The sequence below is a fragment of the Tasmannia lanceolata genome, unplaced genomic scaffold, assembly GCF_043159265.1.
Source record: "Tasmannia lanceolata isolate RefF3 unplaced genomic scaffold, GAP_Taslan_0.1 ptg000006l, whole genome shotgun sequence".
Taxonomy (NCBI): domain Eukaryota; kingdom Viridiplantae; phylum Streptophyta; class Magnoliopsida; order Canellales; family Winteraceae; genus Tasmannia; species Tasmannia lanceolata.
Window position 1 is genome coordinate 3,835,353 of NW_027518683.1, and position 18,969 is coordinate 3,854,321.

The 18,969-nt window shown below is 35.6% G+C and overlaps 2 protein-coding genes across 2 annotated transcripts; both read left to right on the forward strand.

The window, feature by feature from the left end:
- The first annotated feature begins 457 nt into the window (after positions 1–457).
- LOC143878137 (putative beta-D-xylosidase 5) lies at positions 458–8,634 on the forward strand. Its single transcript, XM_077380449.1, has 7 exons — positions 458–955; positions 1,638–1,943; positions 2,060–2,229; positions 2,343–2,440; positions 2,553–2,894; positions 3,101–3,526; positions 8,009–8,634. The coding sequence occupies exons 1-7, from the start codon at positions 458–460 to the stop codon at positions 8,623–8,625; spliced, it is 2,457 nt and encodes an 818-aa protein (XP_077236564.1). The 3' UTR covers positions 8,626–8,634.
- Positions 8,635–12,747: 4,113 nt separating this feature from the next.
- On the forward strand, positions 12,748–18,530 carry LOC143878245 (putative beta-D-xylosidase 5). Its single transcript, XM_077380547.1, has 7 exons — positions 12,748–13,283; positions 14,714–15,019; positions 15,136–15,305; positions 15,419–15,516; positions 15,628–15,969; positions 16,399–16,824; positions 17,763–18,530. The coding sequence occupies exons 1-7, from the start codon at positions 12,780–12,782 to the stop codon at positions 18,377–18,379; spliced, it is 2,463 nt and encodes an 820-aa protein (XP_077236662.1). The 5' UTR covers positions 12,748–12,779; the 3' UTR covers positions 18,380–18,530.
- Positions 18,531–18,969: the final 439 nt, after the last annotated feature.

Below are 18,969 nucleotides of genomic sequence, written 5' to 3' on the forward strand. Positions count from 1 at the left end.
TCTCCATGTCAGCATTTTATCTTTCTACCTTCAGCTACAAAACAATAGTATGGTTGCTAAATAGCATAGGGAATTCTTTCTGTAATGCTTACAAAAGATATTCAATAAATTGGAGAAGGGTAAATCTGCAAGTACTACCTTAATGCTACGGCATTATTGGAGAAGGGTCTCTGTATAGAGTCCCATTTTCAAGTGTCTTAATGCTAAGGCATTATTGGAGAAGGGTCTTTGTATAGAGTCTTGTTTTTAAGTGTTTTAATTCCTCTTCGTTTCATCTTTGCAGACACTTCCAAAGCGTCACGGTGTAAGATTCCAACCCTCTAGTTTAACTTTTGCGAATGTAATTATAAACCCATAAAGATAAACATTAATTGTAATCTTATCTTTCACAGTTTTTTTTACTATAAATACGAACACTCATAGCGTGAAGTTGCATGATTTTTTTTCTCTCATGAAAATGGCTTCTCATTGTTTCTTCATTCTTCTTCTTTCTCTCACTCTGTTTGCTTCTATTACTGATTCCAGAAATCTTCCTAGACTCTTTTACCATACTAAAAAATCTTCCCCTCTATCCAGTTCACCTAAAGCTTCTCAACCATCTCCCATTCCTCCAAAATACACCTACGTGTGTAATTCTGAACGTTTCGCAGAATTAGGGTTAGATATTTCCTCTTTCGCATTCTGTGATAAGTCTCATTCGTACGATGTTAGGGCGAAAGACTTGATTGATAGAATGACACTCACCGAGAAGGTGACGCAACTTGGTAATAAGGCCTATGGTGTGCCTAGATTAGGGCTTCCTATGTACGAATGGTGGTCTGAGGCTTTGCATGGGGTTTCTGACGTGGGTCCTGGAACTCATTTTAATGCCACATTTCCACACGCGACCAGTTTTCCTACTGTTATTCTTACTACAGCTTCCTTCAATGAATCCTTGTGGAAAGCCATTGGCGAGGTAAATCTCTTAACTATATATAATATGTGAGTTATATATTTTCATGTTAGCTATATTGACGAGGTAAATCGATCTCTTAACTATATATAGAGAAATTATACGGTGCCCCACCTTGAAGTCAAGTGTAGGTGGTACTATAAAAGTACCCTTGATATTTGATCCAACAGCAGACTCTTAAAAAGTGGTTTGTTGGATCAAACATGTGGTACGTACCACTCACACTTGACTTCACGGCCGGGCACCATATAAAATCTCATATAGAGAAATATGTCAGAGTTGTTTTGATATTTTTATCACGTGATAAATCTGTTCATGATAATATGTAAAAAGAATTCATTTTAATTATATGGAGAAAATCCCAAGCAAGGTTTTCTGTTTTATTTTTCGATTTTATATGTCAAAATTGATATCTCTGTATCTTATTTTCTTTATATTATTATCTCTTGCTAAATCTGTTAAATTATTAAATTCCTTTTGGATTTTAGTTTAAACTTACATGTATAGGTTCATTACGTTTTAAAAGTGTCATTTATTTTAAGAATTATACATTAAATTCCTTTGGGTTTTAGTTTAAAGTTACATGTCTAGGTTCACATATTATATTATAAGAATGCCTTTATTTTTAGGAATATAAATTTCTAACTAGCTATTGACATTTTATTTATTAATGTTTTTTTTGTAGGTTGTTTCAACAGAGGCAAGGGCTATGTACAACTTAGGATATGCAGGATTGACATATTGGAGCCCTAACATCAATGTAGTGAGAGATCCAAGATGGGGGAGAATCACCGAGACACCTGGTGAAGATCCGTACATTGTCGGCCGCTATGCTGTTAATTATGTTAAGGGTTTGCAAGATGTTGCTGGTAATGTAACTATAGAAGATTTGAACTCTAGACCTCTTAAGGTTTCTGCAAGTTGCAAGCATTATGTTGCCTATGACGTAGACAATTGGCTAGGAATAGACCGCTACCATTTTGATGCTAGGGTAATCACTAATATTTTAGTTTAATTATTCCTTTTTATGTTAATTTATCATTTATTATTTTGTAATTGTTTGAATTTGATGGTGATATTATTCATTTATTTTGTAATTTTTTGAAGGTCACTGAGCAAGATATGATAGAGACCTTCCAACGACCTTTTGAGATGTGTGTTAAGGATGGTGATGTTAGCAGTGTTATGTGCTCTTACAATAGGGTTAATGGTATTCCAGCATGTGCTGATCACAAGCTCTTGACAGAAACCATAAGAGAAAAATGGGATCTTCATGGGTATCGAAATTTTCTTAAAATATATATTAAGAACCCTTTTTAATAATTTTTTCATAATTTTATTTATGTAACAGAATTTAAAAAGTTTATTTTTCACCTAATTTTTGTTACAGTTATATTGTTGCTGATTGCGATTCGATTGAAGTCATGTTTCATGGCCACAAATGGACTGCCACTGAACAGGATGCAGTTGCACAAGCTCTCAAAGCTGGTAAGTTCTTAAACTCATTCATCATGGTATTTATTGTGTATTATCCTTATTTTTTAATTAAAAGCATGTCTAATATTCATATTTTTTTAATGTTTATTTTTGAAAAAATTAGGATTGGATTTGGATTGTGGAATTTACTATACCAACTTTACTGAGCCCGCGGTCAGGAGCGGAAAAGCCCGAGAGGACGATGTGGATAAGGCTTTGATGAATCTATATAGGGTTTTGATGAGGTTAGGGTTCTTCGATGGAAGCCCTGCTTACTCGTCCCTTGGAATAGATGATGTGTGTGCCACGACAAGTATCGAATTGGCAGCTGAAGCAGCAAAAGAAGGAATTGTTTTGCTGAAGAACAATAATTCTGTGTTGCCTTTGAACTCTAACAAGTATAAGAACCTGGCTGTGGTCGGCCCCCATGCAAATGCCACCAAAGTTATGATTGGAAACTATGCACGTACGTATGTTCATATCCTAAGATCTAATACCATTACATTAAGATCAGCTAATGAATTTTTCTTTATTTCCTTAAGAATTTCCAAAGTATCCGTTCCTTAGAGTGAAAAATATGGGCCAACTTATATTTATTTATTATTTTCTTTTTACTTATTTGATTATTATAACTTCATAAAATTGATTTATTATTTGATTATATTTTTTCAGTTGAGAGAGGAGGCACTCCATGCCGTTATGTCTCACCTATAGATGGCTTGTCCAAGTTAGCCAATGTTAATTACAAGATGGGATGTGCTAATGTCGCTTGCAAAAATGAAACATTTATCTATGCGGGTGTTGAAGCTGCGAAACAGGCGGATGCTACAATCATTTTTGCAGGGATAGATTTGTCTATAGAAGCCGAGGGCCTTGATCGGACGGACCTTCTTCTTCCGGGTTATCAAACTGAAATGATCTTAGAAATTGCAAATGCTGCCACCACTCCGGTTGTTCTTGTAATCTTTTCTGCCGGCGGCGTAGATATCTCTTTCGCTAAGAACCACCCCAATATCGTTTCGATCATTTGGGCTGGTTTTCCTGGTGCTGAAGGCGGTCTTGCTATTGCCGATGTAATTTTCGGACATTATAATCCAGGTAAGCATGGTTTTTTTATTTTATTTTTGTACTTTGATCAATCTTAAGCTTTACAATAATTTATTTAAAAATTAATGTATGATTCTTAATAGATTATATTATTTCACATGGCATTTTTTTTTTCTTTTTTTGGTCTTCTTAGAATTTATTTTTGATAAACTATTTTCTATATTTGGGTTCTTTTTTCTTTTTTTTGAAAATGGTAAATTATATATTGAAGGAAGAGAAACCGAGATGGTTCTCAATGATTACATTAAAAGATAAACAACAAAATAAAATGACTCAAGGCGGAAAATAGTCGAACCATTCCAAACCCAACCTAGGCACACCCGATCTAGCTAGAGCATCTGCTTCACGATTAACAGATCTCCTTACATGATTAAAAGCTATAGAAGATACGAAGGTTAAGTCTGAGATCTCATCAAAGAAGGAGAGAAACCTCCAAGGAGGGTCAACCTTTCCCGAAAGCCAACTGATCACATTTAAGGAATCCCTTTCTACAACCACCTTATTATAGGACTCTTTATTCAGATGCTTGATGCTATGGAAAGCCACCCTAACCTCTGCTTCACTAGAATCACATATTCCAATAGGACCAGAATAGGCCCACATGACCAAACCAGAAGAATCTCTGCATAGACCCCCAGCACCTGAAGGAACGGATTGCCTAAACAAGAACCATCAAAATTTAGTTTAATAAAATCATTAGGAGGGGCTTCCACTTTTGTACAATCATGGATCTTCTCTCCCTATCATTGCACACTATCGGCCATCCCTCCTAGAGATCAGTAGCCGATACAAATCTAAACAAAGGGGTACTTCTAGCCCACAATATGGAGACCGCAATAATTTTGATGTAAAGTCTATACGGAAATTTAGACACCCCATCAAACACCCTAGAATTCCTTTCTTTCCACATAACCCACCAAGAGGCCAAAAGACAAATCTTCCATAAAACCTTCCATTTCTTCTTCCAAGGGTTCAACTCCCAACTCTTAATCACCTCAGGGATAGATTTCGAAAACACCTAGCATTTCCAAACCGCAACAGAATAAGGCCCCAAACCTCTCAAGTAACCCTGCAGTGGATAAAAAGATGATCTATAGACTCTCCATCTTCCAAACATAAGGGGCAATGGTCCACTAACCACATCCCTCTTTTTCAAAGAAAATCCATAGTTTGAATGCGACCACGACTCACTGCCCAACCAAAAAAGGAAACCCTAGGAGGGCACTGAAATGACCATACCTTCGCTGAAATAGAAGGTAAACCACAGGGCATAAGTTGAAAGTAAAAAGATTTAACTGAAAAGAAACCCGATGGATTCCAGATCCAGATTCTTCTATCAGACCCAGACCTCTTGATATAACACCCTTCAATCAACTTTCGCAATTGAGCAATAGAAGCCAACTCTCTAACAAAGAAATTCCTTCTGAAACTCGGATTCCAGACCACCCTAAGCTCAGACCGATCAAAACAATCGGCAACCAACGCATTCTTTTGAGAATCAACCAGAAATAGATCTGGAAAGAGCTCCTTAAGCGGTTTAGCCGAGCACCATGGGTCAAACCAAAATCTGATACGATCACCCAAATAAACTTTAAACCGAATACCTTTCTCAAACTCATGACTCAGCCTTTGAATATCTCTCCAAATTGTCAACTTTTATTTTTCAAAACACAGGCAGATTGCCAGTTCCCATTCAGAAAACCATACTTGCTCCCAACCACCTTAACCCACAAAGAGGATTTCTCCACTCCAAAACGCCAAAGCCATTTACCTAAGAGAGCATGATTAAATTCTTTTACTCTTCTAATACCCAAACCTCCACACTTGATCGGAAGACAAACCGATTCCCACTTCACTAGAGGGATGCCTTTCTTTTTATCAGAGCCTCCCCAAAGAAACCTACGCTGGATTTGCTCAATTCTCAACACCACACTCATAGAACATTTAAACAAAGAAAGATAATATACAGGAATATTAGCCAACACTGCCTTAACCAAAGTCAACCTTCCTCTTTTAGATACTAAATTTCTTTTTCAAGTTTCCAGCTTTCTCTCAATTCTTTTGTACTATAGGATCCCATAAAGATTTATCCATTCTACCAACCCCCAAGGGAAGACCTAAGTAAGAAGAGGGCAGGGAATCCAAAGCACAACCCAAAATCTTTGCAAAGCCACAAGCAACAAATGGGGAGGTGTTAAGAGCATACAACCTAGACTTTAGAAAGTTGGAGCGTTGGCCAGTAATCATTTCATAACATCTAAGAGTTGCCTTAAGGTTTAGAACTTGACTAATATCAGGAGCACAGAAGAGGAGCGTATCCTCTGCAAACTGTAAGAGAGACACTTCCACTCTATCTTTCCCAATAAAGAATCCTTCAAACAAACCCATCATGCTTCCTTTATACATCAATCTACTGAGAGTCTCATCAACAATAACAAATAGAAAGGGGGAAAGAGGGCCCTCCTGCCTTAAGCCCCTAGATGACTTGAAGAAACCCTTAGGAGATCCATTAATTAGAATAGAGAACCAAGCTGAAGAGATGCATTTCCTCATCCATCCTCTCCACCGACAACCAAAACCCATTTTTCCAAGTAAGTAATCCAAGCAATTCCAATCCACCCTATCATAGGCTTTCTCCATATCAAGCTTGCATAACACCCCACCCTTACCACTATTAAGTAAGAATCAATAGCTTCATTAGCAATTATGGAGCAATCCAAAATTTGTCTCTTACTTACGAAAGCACTCTGACTATCTGAAATAATAGAAGGAAGAACCATCTTAAGGCGCTCACCCAAAACTTTTGCTAGTACTTTATAGAGGCACCCCACCAAGCGAATCGGGCGAAAGTCTGACACCTTCGAAGCACCCTCCACCTTAGGTACCAACGCTATGAAGGTAGCTCCTGTTCCTCGATCAAGAGGCAATCCCTCGAAGAAATCTTTAAAAAATCTTAGAATATCATCTTTAACAAAAGCCCAACAAGATTGAAAGAAGGCTAAGCTAAAACCATCAGGGCCAGGGGCCTTGTCTTTAGCTAGAGAGAATACTCCTCTTTCAATTTCTTCTTCCTCAAAAGGCCTCTCTAAGATATTATTTTCCTCCAAACTCAGATTACCAAAAGCCACCTCTTCCGGAATAGGACGGGTAATGTCATCAGCGGAGTACAAAGACTTAAAAAACTCAAGGATAGCCTTTGAAACATCTTCCTTACCAGACAATATTTTTCCATTCTCATTGAGGAATTCAATTCTATTCCTCCTCCTTCGAGCACTCGCAATAGCATGAAAATATGCAGTGTTTTTGTCACCTTCAGCCAACCACTTCACCCTTGATTTTTGCCGCCAAGAAATCTCCTCATGAAGAAGCACATCTTTATATTCTAGCTTAACCCTCCCCAACTCCTCCCCATCCTCCTCTGAATCCAGACCACTCTCCCCTAAAGCAACCAACTCCAATATACGTTTCTCCAACCATTGTTTTCTCCCAAAAGATTGTAACTTCTTTACCTTAACCCACTCTTTTAACTTTTTCTTCACATATCTTAACTTCTTACCAATCACCACATCAGCAGGGCCCTCCGCGTGACAAGAAGCCCACCAACCTCCCAAATTTTCCTCCATACAAGGATCTCTAAGCCAAGCAATTTCAAATCTAAACGGCGGAGGACCCCATGATTCCAATCTGGGGTCAAGAACAAGTGGACAATGATCAGAGACCGAAGTGTCTCTCTTCTCTATATTTGGGTTCTTTTTATTTTATGTTTATTCTCTTGTCTATGTTGATTATGCCCTGACTTAGTTTTGGGACCATATAATCTTAAGCTTTACAATAATTTCTTTGAAAATCAATGGCCAATAAATTATATACTTTCCTATTTCTTGTCTTCTTAATATTTATTTTTGATAAAATATTTTCTATATTTGGGTTCTTTTTATTCTCTTCTCTATGTTGATCATGATCCTTGATTTAGTTTTGGGACCTTATAATTAATCCAGGTTACTGTTGATTATTATTTTTTATTTCTGTAGTTTGATAAACTTTAACCTTTATTAGTTGTTGCATTGTATTCAGTATTCACAATAATTTCTTTATGTTTTACTTTCGTTTTCTTGTCTTCTTAGTATTATAACATTTATTCTTGATAAACTATTTTCTATATTTGGCTTTTTTTTTATGTTTCTTCTCTTCTCTATGTTGATCATTATGAAAGCATTTTAATCCAGGTTCCTTTTATTTATTTATATTTGATCAATCTTAACCTTTTTTTTGATAATTTCTTTGAAAATCAAAGATTACCATTAAGTTAGATAGTTTCATATGTAATGTTTTTCATTTCGTGTCTACAATAATTTCAGTATTCACAATAATTTCTTTATAGTTTCATTAGTTTTTATTATAACAATTGATTTGTTATTTTAAATCAATCTTTTTTTATATTTCTTATAAAATTTATCTTTTTCTTTTTATTAGGTGGGAGACTACCAATTACATGGTATGAAGCAGACTATGTGGACCAGTTGCCTATGACATCCATGCCTTTGAGGCCAATCGACAAATTGGGTTATCCCGGAAGGACTTACAAGTTCTTCAATGGCTCCACTGTTTATCCATTTGGTTATGGGCTAAGCTACACTAATTTCACTTATTCGGTGAAATTTGCTGAGAGGTCTCTTGATAAGAAGTTGCTTCCTCGCCAACAATGCCGCCAGATGAATTACATGCCTGACAAATACATGCCATCGTGCCAAGCTATAAACGTAGAAGATGATTCGTGCGATGATGTGATTGAATTCGGGATCGAAGTATTCAATGCTGGCAAACATGATGGAAGCAATGTAGTTATAGTATACTCAAGTCCGCCAAAGGGTCTTTTGAAGGTCCCAATTAAGCAAGTTGTTGGGTTCCAGAGGGTGTATGTACTCGTCGGAAAGAGCGAGACAGTGAAGTTTTCGCTAAATGTGTGTAAAAGCTTGAGTTTGGTCGACGAAGCTGCGAACACTCTATTGCCATCAGGAGAGCATACTATTACTATTGGAGATGGAGATGGAGCAGTTTCATTTCCAGTTCGTGTTAACTTTGATTTTTAAGTGATGAATATGGTTACAGGTGTAGGTAGTTCTTGGTTTATAAGTATTTGGAAGCATGAGAATTGATGTTCTATTGTTTCAAATTGCTCCTATTGACATTGTAATCACTCTAGTTGGTTTATGAAATTTAATTTTAGTATTTGAGTCTCTCTCTCTGGAATTGATGTTCTCTTGTTTCTAATATCCTTGTGAAACAACCAAGCTTTTGGAGTACTTGATTGTTTCATAAATAACACCTATCTATACCATTTCAAGCAACCATTTACTCCGAAAGTTAGGAATCGCTCTAGCTTGTTTATGCAATTTATTGTTATTATTTGACTCTCTCTCTCTCTCTCTCAACTGTGTTTTGCTGTTTATTGTATAATGTTGGTATATAAGCGATGTGATAACGTGAGTGATATATCCGCCTGGGACAGCCAGCAACAGTGTGTCTATGAGTGCAGCGAGGCTGTTGTACTTAACATGGGAAGGATTCAACGGGCCTGATTGCCATGGACATTGGCGCTGGCTGTCCCATGTAAAGAAAAGGGGCGCCTTTATCATTTCTTTATGATAAATAAGGGGAAATGATATCAACGGGGCAATGTTGTTATAAGAGGAAGAATATTACGTTTCTCAAAAAGCTCTTTGAAGCCCTGAAACCCTCTAAATAGTAAACGACAAGATACTTTCGGCCATCTTATTAAAAATAGGAGTGCTGTAATCATTTCCCTAAATAAGCTTATAAAATGACCTTTTATTTTGCTTAGAGTAAGATTGCTGTTTACTATAGGTGTAAACATGCTTATCCGGACAGGTCTAACTATATCAGGATCTCTGTTTGGTTGATTCCGTATGGGGCTGTCCTCTGTGGGAATAGAAATCCTTGGATAAGCTGTTATGTGAATAGATATCCTAGTTGGATAACTTGATCTTGAAATAATTCAAGGCTACCCTGCTTGTATGGTAAATCCTATTCACATAGCTGTTATCAATTTGAATGGGGGTGTGAAACAACCAATTACTCCAAGATCTTAAACTTTTGGGAAGGCGTTATTTAATCTTTTCATACTTTAACACTCCCCCTCACATGGGACCTCTCTTTTGGGTTTGGCCATTGCATGTGGATTTTTACTATCAAGGAAGTTTGAACTCAGAACCTTTTGCTGAAACAACCAATGCTCCAAGAGCTTAAGCATTTGGAGAACGTCATTTAGGGGCCGTTTGGATACGCGGATTTTAGAATCCAGGATTTCTTCAAAATTGTAGATGAGAGACAAGGGAAGAAGTGGACCAGCCGTTTTTTTCTGATTTCTTGCCCTTCTTTCCATCAGCAAGAGAGCAGGCAATCATCCAATGTTTCCAGGTTTTAAAAATCTCAGGATGCAGTAGAGATTTCTAAAACCTGGTTTTCTTACTTAAAATTCAACAAACGTTGTCAGGACAGCATATAACAGCATGATCATGAGCCCTCTTTAACACTGTTTTCAAACTAAAACCTGGATTCTAAAATTCGCGTATCCAAAAACGGCCCCTTAATCTTTTTATACTTTAACGGGGATAGTAAGCCTATCCAAGAATAAAATAAACCCTCCCTTGGTATCCCGAAGGAGAACCACCCTTGTAGGGCTGGATCTTGAATCAGGTTCCCAGATCCTATGCTAGCTCCAACACCATTCGGATTTGGTGGGTCCATTGTAGAGCCAAATTTGGGTTGGATCCACCTATGCTTGAGTCATGCTTTGTTTCGGATCCTTATCGGGCCGAATTATGACTCAGCGGCCACTTTGCATTCAATCCAGCTCCATCGGATTTAGCCCATCAATTAGATCGTCTAATATACAACCACTGTCAACTCGGATCCAGAACAGGCCAATTCAATTTTGGATCAATGTCAACTTGGATTCAGAAAAAGGCAGATTCGGATTCGGATCCGGACTCTTATTTGGATCCAAAAGTAAGACTTATGGCTTGTAAATGGTTCAGTCATATTATAGAATCATGCCCAAGTACATGATACAAAGGCTCTATAAAAAGCACACGTCAACAAATAGGGCCATATTACGATTTACCTCCTTAACTATTCAGATCCCTTACATGGATCCGAATAGGCCCAGTTATTAATTAGACTCAATATTTGGATCCAAGAAGGATCCATAGCTCTAAAGTATCACTAATCAGTCTTAATTGAGTTGGCTAGTGTTGTATATATAATCTGTCAGTTACTTTGTGACTACCAGCAAAAGAGTCAAACTGCTCATTGTCTCAGGTCCAAAATAAATTTTCCAATGAAAATAAAATTCGAGGGTTTAGTATGTTGTAATTTTCCTTCAAAATAAGGAAAAAAATTCAGTTTTGGATAAAAACTCCAAGAAAAGTACACTAGCCAAATGCTGGAAAATTCATTTTCCATGGAAAAGTTTCCAACAAAAATTTATGGGTATATTCCGAGCAATTTCAAAGTCCGATTAGATACTGAATAGCGGTTAAGCTCTCTAATCTCAAAATTCCATTTGAATAAGAAAATTTTGATGGGGATAACAAAAACCCATCTAGGATTCAATTGTGAGAATGGATCATAATTCCAAAATCTTAGAGTTCTCTTTCATTCCTCTTTCCACCCATATGTAGAATGGACTTTACAGCGGTTGGTTGATTCATTCTCTATGGATTTATTTTCCAAATTAATTTTTTCTCTTGTTTTAAAGGTAGATTGCAAACTTACTTAGACCCTGGAATTTTATTTTCCATAAAATATTTACTTTCATACAAAGATTTATTTTCCATAATTTTGTTTACCTAAATCCAAGCACCCATGGAAATTTAATTGGTGTAGGCAATATACATTGGTTGTACATGTAACCAATGAGAGAGCACCGTTTAAGATGGTTTGGGCATATCCAACTTTGGCCTTTAGATGCTCTAGTGAGAAGAAGTGACTAGTGCCAAGTTGATGGAGTAAATAGAGGTAGGGATAGACCGAAAACAACTTGGGTAGAAACAGTGAGGAAAGACTTGAGGGCTAGGAACATAACAGAGATCGAACATGACCTTCGATATGATAGAATGGAAGAAAATGATCCATGTAAATGAACCCAACTAGTGTCAGGATTAGACCTAGTCAATTTGAGCCGGGTAGATCCTTTCACCTTCTTAATGAAAATTTTCTAAAGGATTCATTAGCCAAACCCAACTAGTTTGGGACAAAGGCTTAGTTGGGTTGAGTTGAGTTGAGTTGAGTTGAGCATGCAATATACATTGGACCCCCTCATCAACTTTCACAAAATCAAGTTTCCATAATTCATATAAAATGTCGGTTAATGAATATTGTCGGATAGAAGAGCCTAAATGTACAGTGGGGCCATATGAATAGATGATCTAAACCATTCATTTTTTGCTCCCACCGTAGATATGCCATGCAACAAAAAATCAGTCCATAGGATGATCCTAACCCTATGGACTTTTAAAATGGATCCCTGTTACAATATGCCACATCATCTCTGTAGATCCATCAAATGAATGGGCCTCATAGTGACTTGGATGGTTTAATTTGAACTCCTTGCCGACTAGCTATATCATAAAATCACATGGATCGAGCAATCCTGATCGTCCAAATTACCTCCAAACTACGGCCTAAAACCAGACTGCTAAACCGAAAAATTGGGCAAGACTCAAGGGCAGTGATCAACATAAGGACAAAAGTCCATTGATCAATGGCTGAGATCGTTTTACCTACTAAATTGTAGCCCAAACCACTGTGGGATCCATGGGAATATAACGTAGAGATTGGGTAGCTCAATCTCAATATAAACAAACAGAAAAGACTTTGTTTATTTTATTTGCCTTCAATCATATGAAATTCTCGTTCCATTTCTCTATAGTTTTCCCCTTCTCTTCTCAACATATACATTCCTGCAACCAGATGACAAAAAGGGAAGCAAAATTCCAGGCAACCAAACTAACAGAATTTAATATCCGAACTTATCTTCTCTTTTGACTTCCATTCCACCCAACCCCTCTTTGACTTCTTCAAAACTTCCGCCCCAAACGGACTACCAACATCCAAACAGAGCCTAACAGTAATTGTAATCCTTATCTTTTCACATTTTTTAAACTATAAATACGAAAGCTCATGGGGTTAAGTTGCATGGTTTTTCTTTTCTCTCACCCAAATGGCTTCTCATTGTTTCTTCGTTCTTCTTCTTTCTTTCACTCTGTTTGCCTCTATTACTGAATCCAGAAATCATACCAGACTCTTTTTCCATCCTAAAAAATCTTCCCCTCTACCTAATGCTTCTCCTCCATTGCCATCTACACCTTCTCCCATTCCTCCAAAATACACATACGTGTGTAACTCTGAACGTTTCGCAGAATTAGGATTAGATATGTCCTCTTTCGCATTCTGCGATAAGTCTCTTTCCTACGATGTTAGGGCGAAAGACTTGATTGATAGAATGACACTCACAGAGAAGGTGACACAACTTGGTGATAAGGCCTATGGAGTGCCTAGGTTAGGGCTTCCTATGTACGAATGGTGGTCTGAGGCTTTGCATGGTGTTTCTGACGTGGGTCCTGGAACTCATTTTAATGCCTCCTTACCACACGCGACAAGTTTTCCAACTGTTATTCTTACTACAGCTTCTTTCAATGAATCCTTATGGAAAGCCATTGGTGAGGTATATCTCTTAACTCTATATAATATGTAAAAATTGTTTTCATGCTAGTTATGTTGACGAGGTAAATCTCTTAACTATATACAGAGAAATTAATTATATGAAGTGTAGGTGGTACTATAAAAGTACCCTTGGTCTGTTGGATCAAATATGTGGTACCACCCACACTTGAAATCTCATATAGAGAAATATGTTAAAGTTGTTTTCATGTTAGTGATATTGAGAAAATCTCAATAAAGCTTTTGTTTTATTTTATGATTTTTATGTCAAAACTTATATTGGTACTTTATTTTTTTGATATTTTTATCTTTTGATAAATATGTTTTTTTCATGTTAATTATATTGAGAGAAAATCACAATAAAGTTTATTTTATTTTAATTTATGTTATGATTTTTATGTCAAAAGTGATATAGACACCTTATTTTTGTTATATTTTTTATCTCTTGCTAAATCTAGCTGTTAATGATAATATGTAAAAGTTATTTTTTCAAGTTAATTAAATGGGGAAGATCACAATAAAGGTTTTTTGTTTTATTTTGTGATTTTATATGTCAAAATTGATATTGGTTACCTTGTTTTTGTTTTATTTTTATCCCTTGCTAAATTTTTTAATTATAATATGTAATTTGTTTTTGTTACTTATATCGAGAAACTCACTATAAAGGTTTTTTCAGTTTTATTTTACGATTTTATATGTTAAAATTAATATCTCGGTACCTTTTTTTTTTTAATATATTTCTTTATCTCTTGGTAAATCTGTTAATGATATTATGTAAAAGTTTTTTTTATGTTAAATGTAATGAGAAAGTCACAATAAAGTTTTTTTTGTTTTATTTTATGATTTTATATGTCAAAATTGATTTTTTTTTAAAATGGTGAATTATATTAGAATGGAAAGGGAAGCCCGGAGTGGGACAACCCAATAGAACAGATTACAAGATAAGAGAGCAGAAACAGAAAATACACAACAACAACAGACCAAGACATGGCTGATCAAGGGGGGAGATAATCAAACCATTATATGTCAAAATTGATATTGATTCCTTTATATATATATATATATATATATATATATATATATATATATATATATATATATATATGTGTGTGTGTGTGTGTGTGTGTGTGTGTGTGTGTGTGTGTGTGTGTGTGTGTGTGCGTGCGCGCGCGTGTGTGTTGTTTTATAAGAGAAGTTTACAATCGAGATAGAAGAGTGTGATTATTAAATTCCTTTTGGATTTTAGTCTAAACTTACATGTCTAGGTTCATTACATTGTGTCATTTATTTTAAGAATTATGTATTAAATTCCTTTTGGGTTTTAGTTTGAAGTTACATGTCCGGATTCATTCTATTATAAAAATGCTTCTTATTTTTTGGAGTTATATATTTCTAACTAGTTATTGACATTTTATTTATTAATGGTTTTCTTAGGTTGTTTCAACAGAGGCAAGGGCTATGTTTAACTTAGGATATGCAGGATTGACATATTGGAGCCCTAACATCAATGTAGTGAGAGATCCAAGATGGGGGAGAATCACCGAGACACCCGGTGAAGATCCGTACGTTGTCGGCCGCTATGCTGTTAATTATGTTAAGGGTTTGCAAGATGTTGTTGGCAGTGAAACTACAGAAGATTTGAACTCTAGACCTCTTAAGGTTGCTGCAAGTTGCAAGCATTATGTTGCTTATGACGTAGATAATTGGCAAGGCATCGACCGCTACCATTTTGATGCTAGGGTAATCACTAATATTTTAGTTTAATTATTCCTTTTTATATTAATTTATCATTTATTATTTCGTAATTGTTTGAATTTGAGGGTGATATTATTAATTTATTCTGTAATTTTTTGAAGGTCACTGAGCAAGATATGATAGAGACATTCCAACGACCTTTTGAGATGTGTGTTAAGGATGGTGATGTTAGTAGTGTTATGTGCTCTTACAATAAGGTTAATGGTATTCCAGCATGTGCTGATCACAAGCTCTTGACAGAAACCATAAGAGAAAAATGGGATCTTCATGGGTATTGAAATTTTCTTAAAATATATATTAAGAACCCTTTTTGATAAGTCTTTCATAATTTTATTTATGTAACAGAATTAAAAAAGTTTATTTTTCACCTAATTTTTGTTACAGTTATATTGTTGCTGATTGCGATTCGATTGAAGTCATGTTTCATGGCCACAAATGGACTGCCACTGAACAGGATGCAGTTGCACAAGCTCTCAAAGCTGGTAAGTTCTTAAACTCATTCATCATGGTATTTATTGTGTATTATCCTTATTTTTTAATTAAAAGTATGTCTAATATTCATATTTTTTAATGTTTATTTTTGAATAAATTAGGATTGGATTTGGATTGTGGAATTTACTATACCAACTTTACTGAGCCCGCGGTCAGGAGCGGAAAAGCCCGAGAGGACGATGTGGATAAGGCTTTGATGAATCTATATAGGGTTTTGATGAGATTAGGGTTCTTCGATGGAAGCCCTGCTTACTCGTCCCTTGGAATAGATGATGTGTGTGCCACGACAAGTATCGAATTGGCAGCTGAAGCAGCAAAAGAAGGAATTGTTTTGCTCAAGAACAATAATTCTGTGTTGCCTTTGAACTCTAACAAGTATAAGAACCTGGCTGTGGTCGGTCCCCATGCGAATGCCACCCATGTTATGATTGGAAACTATGCACGTATGTCCATATCCTAAGATTTAATACCATTACATTGAGATCAGTAAATGAATTTTTCTTTATTTCCTTAAGAATTTCCTAAGTCTCCGTTCCTTTAGACATATAGAATGAGCGTTAAACCAATTTGACCCCCATTTTTTCAGTTTCAAATGGGTATAAAATTTTATTTTACACCCATTTTATGTATAGAGGAAAGGAACCTAAAGGAAATTGATACTTATACCTTGGTGGTTCAATTCTCTTTTTTTTTCTTATATAATCAATGGAAATGCATGAAATTTCGGAAATTTTTTTCTTTTCCAGAAAATTCCAACTTGGCCTTAGAGTGAAAAATATGGGCCAACTTGTATTTATTTATTATTTTCTTTTTACTTATTTGATTATTATAACTTCATAAAATTGATTTATTATTTGATTATATTTTTTCAGTTGAGAAAGGAGGCACTCCATGCCGTTATGTCTCACCTATAGATGGCTTGTCCAATTTCGCCAAAGTTAATTACCAGATGGGATGTGCTAATGTCGCTTGCAAAGATGAAACATTTATCTATGCGGGTGTTGAAGCTGCGAAACTGGCGGATGCTACAATCATTTTTGCAGGGATAGATTTGTCTATAGAAGCCGAGAGCCTTGATCGGACGAACCTTCTTCTTCCGGGTTATCAAACTGAAATGATCTTAGAAATCGCAAATGCCGCCACCACTCCTGTTGTTCTTGTAATCTTTTCTGCCGGTGGGGTAGATATCTCTTTCGCTAAGAACCACCCAAATATCAATTCGATCATTTGGGCAGGTTTCCCCGGTGCTGAAGGCGGTCTTGCTATTGCCGATGTAATTTTTGGACATTATAATCCAGGTTAGTATAAATTTTTTATTTTATTTTTGTACTGATCAATCTTAAGTTTTACAGCAATTTCTTTGAAAATCAATGTATGATTCTCAATAGATAATATTCTTTCATATGTCAGTTTTTTTTTCTATTTTTTTGTCTTCTTAGTATTTATTTTTGATTAACTATTTTCTATATTTGGTTTCTTTTTATTTATGTTTTTTCTCTTCTCTATGTTGATCATGTCCTTGAATTAGTTTTGGGTCCTTATAGTCTTAAGCTTTACAATAATTTCTTTGAAAATCAATGGCCAATAAATTATTTACTTTCATAAGTCAAGTTTTTTTTCTTCTATTTCTTGTCTTCTTAGTAGCTTTTATTGTAATATTTTTTTTGATAAACTATTTTCTATATTTTGGTTCTTTTTATATATGTTTATTCTCTTCTCTATGTTGATCATGATCCTTGATTTAGTTTTGGGACCTTATAATTAATCCAGGTTAATGCTGATTATTTTTTTTTATTTTTGTAGTTTGGTAAATCTTAACCTTTATTAGTTGTTGCATTGTATTCACACTAATAACTAGTAATTAGTTTTGGGACCTTATAACTAGTTTTACTTTCCTTTTCTTATCTTCTCAGTGGCTTTAACTATAACATTATTCTTGATAGACTATTTTTAATATATGGCTTCCTTTTATTTATGTTTCTTCTCTTCTCTATGCTGATTCTTATTGCAACATTATAATCCAGGTTCTTTTTATTTAGTTATATTTGATAAATCTTAACCTTTTTTTTGGGATAATTTATATGAAAATCAAAGCAAGATTACCATTAAATTAGATAGTTTCATATGTAATGTTTTTTGTTTCTTGTCTACTTATTAGTTTTTATTATAACAATTGATTTGTTATTTTAAATCAATCTTTTTTTTCTTATAAAATTTATCTTTTTCTTTTTATTAGGTGGGAGATTACCAATTACATGGTATGAAGCAGACTATGTGGACAAGTTGCCTATGACATCCATGCCTTTGAGGCCAATCGACGAATTAGGTTATCCCGGAAGGACTTACAAGTTCTTCAATGGATCCACTGTTTATCCATTTGGTTATGGGCTAAGCTACACTAAGTTCATTTATTTGGTGAAATCTGCTCAGAGGTCTCTTGATAAGAAGTTGCTTCCTCGCCAACAATGCCGCCAGATGAATTACATGCCCGACACATACAAGCCATCGTGCCAATCTATAAACGTAGAAGATGATTCGTGCGATGATGTGATCAATTTTGAGATCAAAGTATTCAATGTAGGACAATATGATGGAAGCAATGTGCTTATAGTATACTCAAGTCCGCCGCAGGGACTTTTGAAGGTCCCAATTAAGCAAGTTGTTGGGTTCCAGAGGGTGTATGTGCGGGCCAGAAAGAGCAAGACAGTGAAGTTTTCGCTGAATGCATGTAAGAGCTTGAGTTTGGTTGACGAAGCGGGAAATACTCTAATGCCATTAGGGAACCATACTATTACTATTGGAGATGGAGATGAAGCTGTTTCATTTCCAGTTCGTGTTAAATTTAATTTCTAAGTGATGAATAATTGAATATGGTTACGTGTTTAGGTAGTTCTTGGTTTATTAGTATTTGGAAGCCTGAGAATTGATGTTCTATTGTTTTCAATATATCCTATTGGCATTGTAATCACGTACTCTAGTTGGTTTATGAAATTTATATTTAGTATTTGAGTCTCTCTCTCTCTCTCTCTCTCTGTTGAGTTGATGTTCTCTTGTTCTAATATCCTATTGTGAAACAAACAAGCTTTAAGAGTAATTGGTTGTTTCATTAATAACACCAATCTCATACCATTTCAATCAACCATTTACTCCAAAAGTTAGGAATCACTCTAGTTGTTTTATGCAATTTTTTGTTATTATTTGACTCTCTCTCTCTCGCTCTCGATTGTTTTTTGCTGTTTATTGTATAATGTGGTATATAAGCGATATGATAAGGGCGAAGTGATATATCCGCCCCCTTTTTTCACTTGGGACAGCCAGCAACAGTACCTGTGAGTGCAGCGAGGTTGATGTACTTCACATGGGAAGGATTCAACAGGCCTGATTGCCACACACACTTGATTGCCACGCACCCTGGTGCGGGCTGTTCAATTTAAAGAAAAGGG

Excerpts from the sequence above, each read along its gene's own strand:
- LOC143878137 (XM_077380449.1), top strand. The coding sequence starts at position 458 with ATGGCTTCTCATTGTTTCTTCATTCTTCTTCTTTCTCTCACTCTGTTT. Across the intron at positions 2,441-2,552 it reads TGCACAAGCTCTCAAAGCTG|GATTGGATTTGGATTGTGGA; the intron begins GTAAGTTCTTAA and ends TGAAAAAATTAG. Across the intron at positions 2,895-3,100 it reads TATGATTGGAAACTATGCAC|TTGAGAGAGGAGGCACTCCA; the intron begins GTACGTATGTTC and ends ATATTTTTTCAG.
- LOC143878245 (XM_077380547.1), top strand. The coding sequence starts at position 12,780 with ATGGCTTCTCATTGTTTCTTCGTTCTTCTTCTTTCTTTCACTCTGTTT. Across the intron at positions 15,020-15,135 it reads GCTACCATTTTGATGCTAGG|GTCACTGAGCAAGATATGAT; the intron begins GTAATCACTAAT and ends AATTTTTTGAAG. Across the intron at positions 15,306-15,418 it reads GAAAAATGGGATCTTCATGG|TTATATTGTTGCTGATTGCG; the intron begins GTATTGAAATTT and ends TTTTTGTTACAG.